This window comes from Pteronotus mesoamericanus, unplaced genomic scaffold (assembly GCF_021234165.1).
Source record: "Pteronotus mesoamericanus isolate MK-2021 breed Mesoamerican mustached bat unplaced genomic scaffold, CSHL_Meso_final contig_27, whole genome shotgun sequence".
Lineage (NCBI taxonomy): Eukaryota > Metazoa > Chordata > Mammalia > Chiroptera > Mormoopidae > Pteronotus > Pteronotus mesoamericanus.
Window position 1 is genome coordinate 16874344 of NW_026555115.1, and position 15265 is coordinate 16889608.

Here is a 15265-nt window from a genome sequence, read left to right on the forward strand (position 1 = left end):
ACAATGGAACATTATTCAGCAATAAACAATGAAGTTTAAGACATGCAATATGGGTAACCCTTGTGAAATCATTATGCTAAGTCAAAGAAGACAGTCACAGAAGGCCCAAATTATGTGATCCCATATATATGAAATGCCCAGAGTAGGCACATTTATAGAGAAAAAAGATTAGTGGTTGCCTGGGGTTGGGGGCTGAGAGATAAAGGGAAATGAGGAATTGCTGCTAATGGGTAAGGATTTCTTTTGGGGATGATAAAAATATTCTAAATATAGATTGTGGTGATGATAATCATGCAACTTTGTGAATATACTAAAAACCACTGAATTGTATACCTGAAATAGAGCAATTGTATGGTATGTGAATTGTATCTCAAGAAAGCTGCTTAAAAAAACAAAACAAAACAAAAAAACTCAGTGAGGAAACCTAGAAGAGAATTAGCACAGAAACTAGGATAGAAAATACAGTAGGCTATAAAACCTGATTTTTCAGAAAAATCTAAACATTTACATTTCACAGTTCAACTGTCAGTAGGTTAAGAGCCGGTATACTGCATCTAAAATCAATTGTTTCCTAGTCTTACAAGAGCTCAAAGATGCTTAGGGGCCAAATATCTACCTCAAATAATTTTTTCTCTTTTTTCTTTCAGTTTTATTGAGATAAAATTGACATAAAGATTGTGTACATTTAAGGTGCACAGCATGACTTGATTAACATATATTTGATTAACATCCATCATTTTATACTGATAAAAAAATGTTTCTTCCTTGCGATAAGAACTTTTAGGATTTCCCCTTAGCAATTTTCAAATATACCATACAGCAGCATTAACTATGTCCATCTAAAAATAAAAGGCCAAAGTGAGAGGCAACAAGAATTTATTTAAAATCAAAAAGAATAGCTTTACGCAAAGTACTGATTCAGGCACCAAATAGTGTTCGGATTAGGAGGCTAAGGCAATGGGTAATTTATGAGAAAAGGAACGGGAACAATTACCCCAATAGAAGGAAGACCTTTCTATAGATGCAAATAACATAACATAGTGATGTTTTTAATCACTATAATGATTCCTGGACGTTTTTAATTTCAGTCCAGAAATCATTTTATCTGCTTTCTTGTTACTTTTGAAAACAGTTCTTTGGGACACAAGGTTGCTTTAGAACCAATCCAAAGGTTATTTTGCCCTGTTTTAACATCCAAAGATTTGAAAAGAGATGCAAGGTAGTTCCTCTGGGATGGCAGCTTCCACTCCATTTTAAAGTGGCTCGATTTATATTTTTCTTTTCACAACTACAGTCATCGCATTGTACATTACCCAGTAATTATTTACCTTGTAACTGGAAGTTTAACCTTTTTGAACACCTTCATCCAACGCCTCCATCCCTACCCCCTGCCTCTAGTAATCACAAATCTGAACTCTTTTTCTATGAGTTTGGCCTGGGGTGTTTTGTATTTCACATATAGGTGAGAACATATAGTATATGACTTACTTCATTTAGCATAATGTCCTCAAGGTCCATCCATGTTGTTGCAAATGGCAGGATTTCCTTTTTATTTTGTGGCCAGTCTCCTAATGTATACATACCACATTCTCTTTATACGTTTATCTGTCAACGCACTTAGATTTACCATAGCCATGTCTTGGCTATGGTAAATAATGCTGCAGTTAACATGGGGTGCGGTTTTCTCTCGCCTACTGATTTCAATTCTGCCAGGTATATACCCAGAAGTGGAGTTGCTGGATGATATGGTACTTCTATCTTTACTTTTTGAGGAATCTTCATACTGTTTCCCACAGGGCTGTACTAACTTTTAATTCCATCAACAGTGGCCACAAGGGTTGCCAGCCTCTCCTTGAGATTAAAAAATCTTTTTTTTAAAGATTTTATTTATTTTTTAGAGAGAGGGGAAGGGAAAGAGAAAGGGAGGGAGAAAGAGAGGGAGAGAAACATCGATGTATGAGAGCAACATTTATCAGTTGTCTCTCATACATGCCCTGACCAGAGACCAAACCTGCAACCCAGCCACGTGCCCTGACCAAGAATCACCTTTCACTTTGCAGGACAACACCCAACCAACTGAGCCATACTGGTCAGGGCAAGTCAAATAGTATTTTAAAACAAAATTCTAAATCAAATTCAAAGGGGTTTTCAAATATATATATTTGGTGAAGAGTAAGGAAAGTAATGAATTACTTTCACATATGCTAGTTAGATTATATATGCTTATCAGTCCATAAAAGCTACAATTTATCCAGCAGCCTACGATATTCTGCTATGTAAGTCTCATTCCTCATAACAGTCCTGCGAGATTGGATTGTCACTCCTACTTTAGATGGGAAATCAAGATTCAGAGGGACAAATTTCTTGCCCAGGTCACAGCTGATTCAGTGCTGGAGTCCATGCTTGCTATTTCTAATATGTCCTGTTCTCCACTTTAAACACAATTACCTGGTTCTTAAACACTGTCCAATACAGTACAATTGCAACACGTACCCACTAATGTTGTCATTTTCAAACATCCTACCAGTCCAGATGCCTCCTAAGATAAGCAAATTCCTTAGGGACATGGCCAGTGTCCCTATCTTAAGGCCTGCCTGGTCCCAGGAGGATGCCATGTCTGAGCAGCAATGTCAGTCACTACCGTGCCTGCAATTGAAATCTAAGGTTTTTCTTTATGTCTTGGTTGGTGTGGCGCAGTTGACTGAGTGCTGGCATGGGAACCAAAAGGTTGCCTGTTCAATTCCCAGCCAGGGTGCAAGCGTGGGTTGCAAGCCAGGTTACCAGTTAGGGGCACAGAGTCAACCAATCAATGTTTCTCTCTCATATCAATGTTTCTCTCCCTCTCTTTCTCCCTTCCTTTCCCTCTTTCTAAAAATTAATAAATATAATATTTCCTTTAAAAATCTAAGATTATTTTACCCCAGTTAACAGGCAGACTACCCAGGCCTTTTACTTTATTCACTAAGCTTCCCACACCCTTGATGCAAGCTGCTACTTAGGGCCCCACAATTCACAGGTTATGAGGGAGGCACCTACCTGCGGCTGCTCAAGGTGCTCCCCAGACCTTCCCCTTATTTCTAACTTGAGGTTCAGGGGACAAGTTCCAGCTCTCACATTTGTACTCATGGCCCAGCTTTGCTTTCTAAACCCTTCTATGTCTACATGATGCAGTACTGCTGTCCTGGCTCCTCTCACTATCTACCAATGTAAGAGCTCAGCTGAGAGGGCATCTGTGTGAGTTCCAAGGAGCCGCCATAGAAAACACCCATATATCCACCCTCAAGGCATGAAAAATAAGGGCCAAGAAGATATTGGTCCCACTTTGGGATTCCCTCCCCCAGAGTATACCTAGTCCAGGAGCACAAGTTCGCCATCAGAAACACACTGGCAGCTTAGCCCTACCCTCCTCCTACCCAAGATGGTTTGAAAGGAGAGACCTCCCAGAGAAGAAGAGGGAAAACCGCCTGTACCTTTTTTGGCTCGCAGCACTCGCCCTAGCCTCTGGGCCTCCTGTCTTCGGGAGCCACCATGAGATGAAATCTGAATGAGAACATTTGCTTCTGGCAGATCAAATGATGTGTCACCCACCTACAGAAAGAAAGCAGCTGTGTGTCTGGGAAGATTTTCATGCATAAGACAAAAAAAGAAAAAAAAATCAGCTGGTCTCAAATTTAAATAAACTCTGTAGGTAATTTAGAAAAACAATCACTGTCGTCTTCTCTCTGTGCCAGGGTCTTTCGGATGCAGGCAGGCCTCTAGAACCCAGTGTGAATTCACCTGAAAGCTGTACTTTAGAAACGATCAGGACCCATAGTCTCTACGAACTGTCTCAGGCCACATGCCCTGTGTGGGCTTCTAGGGGCCCAAAGGCCAGAAGGCCGCATCAACAGAGACTTTCTGTAAGCAATTCTTATTTTTTTGCTACACAAATAGGTCTGCATAAAACCATCCCCACTCTTAAATAGAGGCCAATGAGACCAGCTGCAAGTGATAGACATGTGACTTGGTGGGTGTCACCTGCCTTCACTGGGCTGGATTCAGGACAGCTGCCTCAGTTTGGGGTTTCCAACTATCTAGATTCCCCCACAGACATCAATGTTTGGCACTTACAGACCTAGTCGTGATCATTTTATAAGCAAATCTCATTTCTTTTGGGCTCAGGGTCTATTCCACTCTGAGTGACTGTTCTAAACCGCTGTGCCACAGCATCTAACTGCAAATTGAAATCATCACCAAATTAGGCATACATGAGTTTGCACTGTGTTTTCATTCACCACCCACCACCAAGGCACAGCAGGAGTCAGGGCAAAGGCTGCCCCTGACCCACCAGAATCTCCAATTCCACAAAGAGAATTTCATCCAAGTGCCTACTTTTGTCAGAGTGGGTGATGAATTATTTTCTCTTTTATAAAGAAAATACAACCTAAAATTCCTGCATCCCAAAAAGAAGCGGGAAAAACTTGTCAAGCAAAAGGACTGTGTAGATTATACATAACACATAAAACCCTAAATCTGTTTCTTCCACTACCCAGACACATGGAAATGAAAACTGGCACATGATGTTCCTTCAACAAACACCAACTCACTGCCCCCCACCACTACACCTTGGGGTTGCTGGGACCCCACCACCACCACGATTGCCACACAGACCTTGGATATGAAGATGGTGTTGATTTTGGGGTTGTGCTTGAAATTCTGGAGAATCTGCATCCTTTCTCCCTGAGATGTAGGACCATAGATATAGGGTCTAGAGAAGAACAAAGCTGTATTAGGAAGACCACAGAATCATTCCTCAATTTTCCTGAAAGCACTTCGGAGTAGGAGCTCTTGCACAGTACTGTTTCCCAAGAAGCCCCGCCATTCAAGAGTATCAGGAGGAGACTCATAAGAATGAGTGGCAATATACCCTCCCACTTCTCTTCCAAAACACACACACATACACACAAACACTTTATCCCTTTCCCACTGAGCTAAGGTTCACGGTCACCATTCTCTTTGGGATTTCCTCCTTTACTTTTTTCTTGGTGTTTGGATTAACATCTCTAGCTCTAAGCTGTGTCTATACAAAGAGAATCCCTTGGATTTCATGAAGCACAATGAGGTGGAAAAGGAAACACTGCTGTTTGGAAACAACTGTTTCCTAATGACACAAGCATTCTCCAAGAAAGGGGTAGAAGGGAGCAAAGAGCCACCTCCATACTTTTCCCCACTGACCTCCTATAACACTAAGTTTAAAATGCTTCTGAGGCTTGTCTTTTGGTTGCAGCCGCCTGAGCATCTTCTGGGTCAAAGACATTGGTCTGGCACTGTCGAATCTGAGCCTGTCTGCCACAATGAAGGGCAACAGCTCATAGGTCTCTTATGGATACTGGAAAGATAATTTCAACTTGTACTTATTTTCTTTTCTGTTCCTCTGGCCTTTAAATGTACGAAATGCTTTTGTTTGTCTTGTGTTCTTGCTTTAAAATGATCCTATGAATCCTGGACATTTGCTCCATTCAGTAGCTTAGGCCTGATTTTGGGGGGAGGGGGAGTTTCTCCCACACTCTTAAAATTCTGAGCTTCTATTTAAGCTGTTTAATTCCCAGCTTTCAGCCAAAGGGCACAAGCCTATTTGACAACCTCACTAGTCATCCATCACCTCTTGTGATCTGGCAATGCCATTCCTCTGCCGTTCATGGAATGACCTAGTCTCTACCGCTCTAGTGTGGTGATGATGATGATGATGACGACGACAAAGACAACTACCAGATATATAGGTCCCACCCACACTAAACACAAAACTGGATATTATGTTGAAAAAAAATCCATCCATCCCGCCAACAGTCCTCAGAACTGTAAAAGACAGGTTGCATGTTTCCAAGGTACACATGAGTAGTGGAGTGGCAAGAGTATTTGGAGGCTAAACCCAAGTGTAAATGTTCTACCCTGGTCCCTTAGCCATCCCAGGTCAGCACCCAGGGAAGGCACGGAAAGCACAATTTTTGATCCTTCACACAACGTTTCCCAACCCTGTGTCACAAAGTGGTAATGGGTGTACCTGGGATAGCAAAACCCTTGCTAATGGGGAAGTTAAGCAGGGCCTAGGACAGATGGATACTCCCAGTTGATGGCCTCTGGTCACCCCAACCACTGCAAGCTTGTTATACAAGAGTCTTCAGAACACCAAACATATCTTGTTATTTTCTATGTGTGTCATGTTGTGGAAAAGGCTGGAAAACTCTGCTCTCGATAGCCTGTCTCTTGATACCCAGGTTTTTAGGTGGTTCTTTTTCTCTTTCCCACTCATCAGAAGAAAGTAGTCGTAAGATGGTAAACCCTGAGTTTCTGAAGATTCCCCCATAAAGGAAATGAAACAGAAGGGTAACCATCCTTTAGAAGGGCCCCTAACATTTGTTGAATACCTACTACATGCTAGAGACAAGAATCCTCTGAGGTGGGTAGTGGTAAGTCCACATGACAGAGAGCAAGACGAGGCTGAGAGGAGTACACAACACCCTCGAGGTTACACAGCTATCAAGAGGAGTTGCTGGGAATCAGATCCAGCATGTCAGACTCCAAGGTTGATGTCCTTCCTATTACCTCACATACCAAATAACCCGACAGTCTCTCCTGTGAAGTAATGTAGTGACATCTATTCCTTTCTTATTAATGCTGGGATAAGCCAGAAGCTCAGAAACTCCCCCTCCCCCCAAAATCAGGCCTAAGCTACTGAATGGAGCAAATGTCCAGGATTCATAGGATCATTTTAAAGCAAGAACACAAGACAAACAAAAGCATTTCGTACATTTAAAGGCCAGAAGAACAGAAAAGAAAGTAAGTACAAGTTGAAATTATCTTTCCAGTATCCATAAGAGACCTATGAGCTGTTGCCCTTCATTGTGGCAGACAGGCTCAGATTCGACAGTGCCAGACCAATGTCTTTGACCCAGAAGATGCTCAGGCGGCTGCAACCAAAAGACAAGCCTCAGATGTATTTGAATGTACACATCTCCAGGCTCCAGGAAGACTCTAGATGAAGTACTGAAATGGGGGGAAGGAGTCATAAAGAGAGGGCAGAGGTTAAATATGTCACAATAAATATATGCATTGTCTTCTTGCCCTTCTCAAATCAACACTAATGTGACAGTAAAGGATTCAAAAGACATACACCCACAACAACAGAGAGAGCAGAAGTAGCAGCAGAGAGTGAGCACATTGTGGAAGTTGATAAACAGATGGATACACGCATGGTAACTGAACTAGTAAGGAGAGGAAGCTGGTGCCTAAGGCAGCAGGAGGGAAAGTCAATACAAAACAAGCCCTGTTCTATGCAGAACACAGCCATATTCAGGAACCAGTCACCAGGTACCTCAACAGTTGGGTGGTGGGGCAGGACCACAGACAGAAGGACTGGCAGACTATCTGGATGAGGAGCAGTGTGAGGCCCCAACGCCAGCAGCCAGGTGCGCCTCCTCCCACCTGACAGAAACCTGGGGGCTTACTTTCTCGATTCACAAGGAGGCTCTGCAGTTAGGAACCTTGGGCAGAGCTGAGGACAAAGGCAAAACTGAAAGTGAAGAATGAAGGGAATCCCTGAAGAAGGAAGGGAATCCCCTTCTCCCTCTCCCACTACGGGCTGGTAGCCAGGAGATCAGGTGATTCCTCTTTGGAGAAAATGCCCCACCCAAGAAAAAAGACCTAGAGATACTATATTTGGCAATCTCTTGAAGCACCAGGTTCCTGCCCAATCACGCCATGCTGAGGTTCACAGGTCAGCAAACCCACTAAACTATATAGAAAGGCCAATCAGTTTTCTAGTGAATGACTCTTAAAAAGAGAGAATACAACCAAGGATTACCAAAAATCTGAATGGCTCTGAAGACCGAGGTGACACAACCAAAATAATAAAACTTGAAAAAAAGAGAAACAGTGTAGGGAACAGAAGAAAACTTTAAGAGCTTTAACAGCTCCAGAGAAGACACTGTATACATGAAACAGAAACAGTTGGCAATAAAGAGCTCTTGCAAATTAACAAAACCTTCAGGAGATGGGTTGACACACAAAAGGAGAAAAAGAGATAAGAAAAGTGAAGGAATTGTTCAGAAGATATACTATCTTACCAGCCAGCATTCAAGAGAGAGAGAGAGAGAGAGAGAGAGAGAGAGAACAGGAAAAATAGTGAAGATGAGTTAACAAAAAAAAAAAAAAAACCAACACAGACATTCCCAGAATTGAAACATGCATTTCCATATTAAAAGCGTCTAATGGGTGTACATCACAATGAAAAAAATCACACTAGACATACTGTTTTGAAATCTCAAAAAAGATCCTAAAAGCTTCCTGAGTGTAGGAAACAGATGACTAAAACAGATCACGTAGAGAGGAATCAGAAGGGCATCAGACTTCTGAGTGCCCCACTGGAAGCCCCAACAAAACTGAGTCCAGTCTTTAACATTCTGAGGCCCAGCCTAATGATCAAGTATAAGGCTGAGTGAAAACATTTGCAAGAAAAGCCTTTAAAAATGTTCTTCCTACATACCTTCCATCAGGAATCTACTGGAGGATGTGCTTCTTCAAAATGAGTGACCAAGAAAGGGGAGACTTCAGATATAGAAAAAGGCTGCAGGACAGGGAGCAGCTTAGGAAACTGACAGGGGGATGATGGCAGAGCAGCATCTCTGGTCCCAGAGCAGAAGGATGAAGTAGTGGTAGGGACCCACCAGAAAGAAAGAAAAAAAGAACTAATGCACCTGACCCTCATGAGAGGGAGTTTATGGTTACAGGAAGGGTCTGAAGAGCAGTAGCTAAGTGTATAAAAAAAAAGCAAAAGCAATGACAAGATAATATTAACTCCAGAAGAAACAAATTTTACAAAAAAAAATGTAATCATACTACACTATATACTGTGGCTTGAACAATACATATACAGCCAAAATAATTTAACACTGAATACTAACTTAACCCCAAACACACGAGGAGGATGGGTGAGGGCTGCATTGTGAATGCAAGAGAGTTAAATCCTAATCTTCTGTAGTAGAAAGTTAAAAGGCAATTTATATAACTAATAATCAAGAAACTGCTAAATAAATTATTACTTAGAAATATGAAGGTGAATAGAGAAAAGAGATAAAAGAGGCTATCTTTGGGGAACAGGAATTGTGAGTGGGAAGACATACAGGAACTGCTGTTTTTCATAACAATCTATGTTACTCTGATAAAAAATAAAATATTTTCTAAATTGAAAAAAAGTACAATTTTAGGTAAGAATCAAGATGGCAGAAGAGTGAGTAGAAGTCACACTGACCTCCTCCCAGGACCAATTTGAAATTACAACTAAATTGTGGAGAAATCACCTAAAACGAACAACTGAACAATAGTGAGAGAGGAGCCTCATAACCTCAGGCAGATAGAAGAATCAACTTTAGTGCAATCTAACTGGTAAGGAGTGCGGCAGAGACTCGAGGAGGCGGGCGGGGTCCCCATGGAGGGCAGAACCAGAAGGATATTGAAATGGCCACTTGGATCCCCCTGAGAAGAGAAGGGTCTAAACCGTAAGTGGGGATCTCCAGCCTACAGCACCAGAACCCAAAAAGTACACAGATAACAGCCGGCTGCGACAAGCAGCACGGTTGCTCTCTGCCAGAGACAGGCAGCTGGAGATATAAAGAGCTGTTTAAAGAACCAACACATAAAATTTTGTTTACAGCCACTTACCTTGGTCTCTGGCGAAGGCAGGAGCAGAGGAGGCTAGAGACACCTGAGGAGAGACTGGGAGGGGAGGCTTTGGGGAGAGGACTGAGGGAATAGCCAGCGGGATCCTGGTGCTAACTCATCCTCCATATGGCAGCAGCCATCTTGCTCAAGAAGACCACTTACCTGAACAGCAACAGCATGAGAGGGCACAACAGTCCCATTCCCAGGAGGGACTCAGCCCAGGCCCCAGAGTGCTAAAGCCTGACTGCTGAGGACAAAGTGGCAGCCACAGATAGTAGATCCCTGGCAAAAGAGGGCACACAGTGGTCTAAAGACACTTGAGGAGAAACAGGAGACGGAGGCTTTGGGGAGAGAACTGAGAGAGTAGCCACCGGGATCCTGGTGCTGACTCATGCCCCATACAGCAGCAGCCATCTGGCTCAGGCACACCACTCCCCTGAGCGGCAGCAGTGTGAGATGACTGCCCCACAAGGGACTCTGCCCAACCCTGGGGTGCCTAAACCTGACTGCTGAGTGCAGAGTGACTAGATTAACAACTGAAGGAGACAGCTACAGACAGTAGATTCCTAGAAGTCTCCAATAGACTGCCTAAGGTCAGACAGGGTCAACATCTGACACCATCAGAGGCAGATCCAGAAAGAAAAAACAGCAGTCTTCTACCACAGAAGTTCACAGCACAAAGTCAGGAAATTAAGACAGATCAATTGAAGAAGCAGAAGCAAAAAAGAAGAGTCTTATAAATAATTGAAAGACAAAGAAACACACCCCAGTCGAAAGGAAAGAAGGAATCCCCACAAGGAGAACTAAATGAAAGAGAGGCAAAGAAACTATCAGATATTGAGTTCCAAACAGCAGTTCTAAGGAAGCCCAATGAGTTCAGTCATCTCAGAGAGAATTACCAAAAACTACACGGAAACTATGAGGAACTTAGCATGCAAACTATAGCAGCATGACAAAAGACATAGAAGCTATCAATAAGAGGCAAGAAGAAATGAAGAATACAATTTCTGAATTGAAGAACATAGTAGAAGGAATCAAAAGCAGGCTAGATGAAACAGAGGAACGAATCAGCGAGCTGGAGGACAAGGTAGAAAACACTCCCCAGAAAGAGCACGAAAATGAAGAGAGACTCAAAAAGAATGTAGAGGCATTTAGGGTAATGCAAGACAACCTGAAACGTAATGATATCCATATAATAGGGATAACAGAAGGAGAAGAGGAGGAGCAAGGGATAGAGAACCTGTTTGAAAAAGTCATGATGGAAAACTTCCCTAACTGGAGGAGAGAAAAAGTCACACAAGTCCAGGAAGCACAGAGATCCATTCAAGAGGAACCCAATGAGGCCCACTCCAAGACACATCATCATTAAAATGGCAAATATCAAAGACAAACAGAGAATCCTAAAGCAAGCAAAGGAGAAACGGGTAGTAACATATAAGGGAGCCCCAATACGGCTAGCAGCTGACTTCTCAACAGAAACACTGCAAGCCAGAAGGGAATGGCAAGAGATATTCCAAGTCATGAAAAGCAAAGGCCTGCAACCAAGACTGCTCTACCCAGCTAGGCTCTCAATTAAAATGGAAGGCGAAATAAGGAGTTTCCCAGACAAAAGAAGGCTAAAAAAATACACATCCACCAAACCAGCACTGCAAAATATGCTAAAGGGACTGCTTTAAGATGAAGAAAAAGTTTCTATGAATACCCAGTTCCTTTCAGAGTTGTCAATACTTGATATTCCCAATATTTTTAATACTCATTAATCTGATTGTGACATGATATGAATTATTTTAATTGTTCCTTATTATTTGTTGAAACTAAACCTGTTTTTGTGTATTTCTTGCCTATTTCTATTATTTTTAAAAAGCTTTAAATGATGTTTTGGTATTCTTTATCCATTTAGCGATTAAAGGTTTGTAGAACTTTTTTCCCTAAAAAAGAAAAACAAAGAAACAAAAAAGAAAAAAACCTATTAACCATGTTTTAGATGTGTTGCAAATACTCTTCTATTCTATTCCTTGTCTTTTAACTTTTTTTATATGTATATTACTATATAGTTAAATGTTTAATATAGTCATATTGTCAATATTTACTTTATAGCTTCTGGGTTTGAAGATTTTACTTCAGGTCATGAAGAATATTAGTTCCATTTTCTTCTAAAACTCCTTGGATTCTGCATATTGATTTTCAACTCACCTGAATATTTTCTGTAAAATGTGAGAGATAGGGCTCTATATTTATTTCAAGTAAGAATGGTCCATGCACCTTATTTGTTGAATAAGCTTTATTTTCCCCATTGATCTGAAATATCAACTTAATCATATATGACATTGTCAGACAAATATATACATTTGTCTATAGAATGAATGCTCATTGTATTTCATTGATCTACTTGATTATTTCTGTGCAGGTGTCATGTTGGTTTAATTGCTGAGACTTTATAATGGTTTCAAATTTTTTTAATATTTTATAATGGATTTTGACATTAAAATAAGTAAATCTGCATTTTAAAAAAAGGTACAATTTTAGAAATTTAAGAAACTTAACCTTTTTGTGTCTTGTGTTCTCATCTATAAAATGGGAACAATGCAATGACCTTATATGGCCACAGTGAGGATTAAATAATAGCTTGCTAAAGAGAATCTGGTCTGCGTGCATACTTCCCTCTCCAGTCCCACAAATTCATAAGCCTTATTTTACCCACTGTTTTGAAATATCAACTTAATCATATATTACATTGTCAGACAGATATATACATTTGTCTATAGAATGAATGCTCATTATGTTTCATTGACCTACTTGATTATTTCTGTGCAGGTGTCATGTTGGTTTAATTGCTGAGACTTTATAATGGTTTCAAATTTTTTTAATATTTTATAATTAACTTTGACATTTAAAAAAATAGATAAAATCAATCTGCATTTAAGAAAGAAAGAACGAATGAAAGAAAGGAAGAGAGAGATGGAACTCCTACCTTTTGCGACAACATGGATGGAACTGGAGAATATTAAGCTAAGTGAAATCAGCCAGTTGATGAAAGACAAATACCATATGATCTTACCTATAAGTGGACTCTATTCAACAAAATAAACTAATGAACAAAATAAACCACAGGCATGGAAACATGGAGCAGACTGAAAGTGACCAGGGGGGATGGGGAAAGAGGACAATGGTGGAAAGAAGAAGGGACTAGACAAAGAACATGTATGAATGACACATGGACAAAGGGGTAAAAATTGAAACAACTATAATAGAATAAACATGATTTATAAATTTAAAAAAGAATAAAAATAAAAATTTAAAAAACAAAAAGAATTCAGGCGTGTCTTCAGACAAAGCCTTATCTTCTACTACACTCACAGCACTGTGTCACTGCAGTAGGCTTTAACCACAGGTATCTGGGTGGGGTTGTGGGCTGGTGAGGATTCTGCTGTATATTTTTCCTAAAAAGCTCTTTCTAAATGCCAGGCCATACCTGGGATGCTGACCCAGTCTGCCTTACCCTCCTGGTCCCTAGCCCACACAGTCTGACCTCACTACTACCCAGACTGCTCACTCGGCCTGAAACTCCCAATGCCAACTTGTGCCCACCTTTGGAGCCCAGCTCCAAAGCAACATGACTTTAACCTTTGATCCCTGGGTTCAGGGTGACCATGTTCCCTTTCTACACACTCTAACCTTGATTCCAAGCAACTACTCTTTCTTCTTGCCTGATTCATGGAACTGGGGCCACAGAACCAGACCTTGCAATCCTAGCAAGTGTCTGAAAGCTCAAAAAAGGCAGTTACCTCTTCACTGTCACAAAGAGAAGACATTCTTACTTGTTCAGCCTAATGGCATATTCCTTCAGGGCAAACACATTATCAGCAAAGACAATAATCTTGTCATTCCTCCTTTCATGAAACTTGATCAGGAATTGGCAAGCTCTGAATTTGTTGGGGTTCATGGTGTACAGCAAAATTCGCTTCTTGGTTTTGATTGCCACATACTCCCGGTAAAACTCAGGAGACATTGGGCACCAAACCTGAGATACAAAAAGAAACAGGAGACAGTTTGAAAGTTTAAACATTACACAGTTGGAAACGTTTGAAGACCATTTATTTAGCAAAGTTAACTTTAAAATAATTCAAAATAAAACCAATGGTATGTCACTTATATTTCAATATAACTGTAAACACACACACACACACACACACACACACACACACACACGACCTAATACTTAATGTTGAACCTGGACACTTGAACATGTTAATCACATTTCACAAAGATTTTTAAATGTGTCAATATCCAGGGCATTCTTTTCACACTGGCTCCACGAGAAACACACCAGACTCTCAACCTGTGGTACAAGTGATCCCTGCCACTTAGATCATACCTTTCCATGAGTTGACACAGCGCTGCACGAACAACTGCACACACACTTCCTAGTTCTGTCTATTGAGTGAGCTTAGAAATGATGTCCTAGTAGCAAAGAACACACCTAATACCCAGATCCTGGTATGTAAGTTATATTCTCTACTGAAAGGCTCCATGGAAAATGCCTGATTTCAGGGCCAGAACAGCATAAGTACCAGATGAGTCAGAAAAATATTGCTGGACCAGAAGGCAAGGAAGTGCTCAAGGAATGATGGGAACACATCAATTGGCCAAAGAAGCCAGCTTAAATATGTCCTCATTGGTCACATCTAGGACAATCTGGACATCCAAATAAGAATGACAGTAACACTCCTGAGGGCCTCCTCTGTGGCAAGCCCTGTTCCTGTGCTAAAGGAAATTCAGGGAAATACACTGAAGTGCCATGAGTCTTCAAGGTCTCAAGGCTGTGTACAGGTAAAAATGACCCTCTAGGAGCCTTGCACTGGAACCAACTCTGACTTCTCAGCTGTGACCGGTGCCACTTCTGTGTGATCACCACAACCATTTCTTCAGGCAGCCACCACTGGAGAACTAGCTACCATTTCTACATGCCCAACTAGGGACTGAACTCAAATCCTTACGTTTTGTTGTTAATGTTACCTCTGAGTCACATCCTGTTACAACTTCATTAAGAGTTTCTAGTTCTTTATAACCACAGCAATTCTTTTCTCACAGTAAAATGTAAACCACATTTCACAGAATATGAAACATGAATAACCAATAAATATATGAAAAGTGAAAACACAAATTAAGACCATAAAGGAATACCATTTCACACTTAGCAGATTAGAAAAATTAGAGAAAACAATTAGATATTAGTATTGGGGGAGATGTGATGTGGCCTCATTTGCCCTTGATGAATGTTAACTGGTACAATCACTTTGGAAAATGTTTACCATGACATGACTAGTAAAGTGAACCTTCACAGAACCTTTGACCCAGCAATGCTATTTCTGGGTGTACCTGCCAGAACAGCAGCCTTCAATCTTGGATTGCTTTACATCACAAACTAAACAGTCACACATATACACAGGAAAGGAATGCACATATTATGCATTCTAGTAAATCCTATTCTATCCTGGTCATGACCCACCAAAGCAATGTCACCATCTACTATGGGGTCACAGTTCATAGTGTGAACAACACTGCTTTA

At 41.0% G+C, this 15265-nt stretch overlaps 1 protein-coding gene across 2 annotated transcripts in view; it reads right to left on the minus strand.

Annotated features, from left to right (window-relative positions):
• The window catches only part of ERCC3 (ERCC excision repair 3, TFIIH core complex helicase subunit), a 35603-nt gene that overhangs the window by 4780 nt on the left and 15558 nt on the right, over positions 1-15265 (minus strand). The window contains exons 10-12 of one of the 2 annotated variants that reach the window (XM_054575046.1): positions 13515-13717; positions 4651-4747; positions 3471-3588 (exon numbers count right to left, since the gene is read on the minus strand). In XM_054575046.1, coding sequence (XP_054431021.1) covers positions 3471-3588; positions 4651-4747; positions 13515-13717 — 418 coding nt within the window. The remainder of the gene's footprint in view (positions 1-3470; positions 3589-4650; positions 4748-13514; positions 13718-15265) is intronic. The other variant, XM_054575047.1, reaches the window with a different exon arrangement.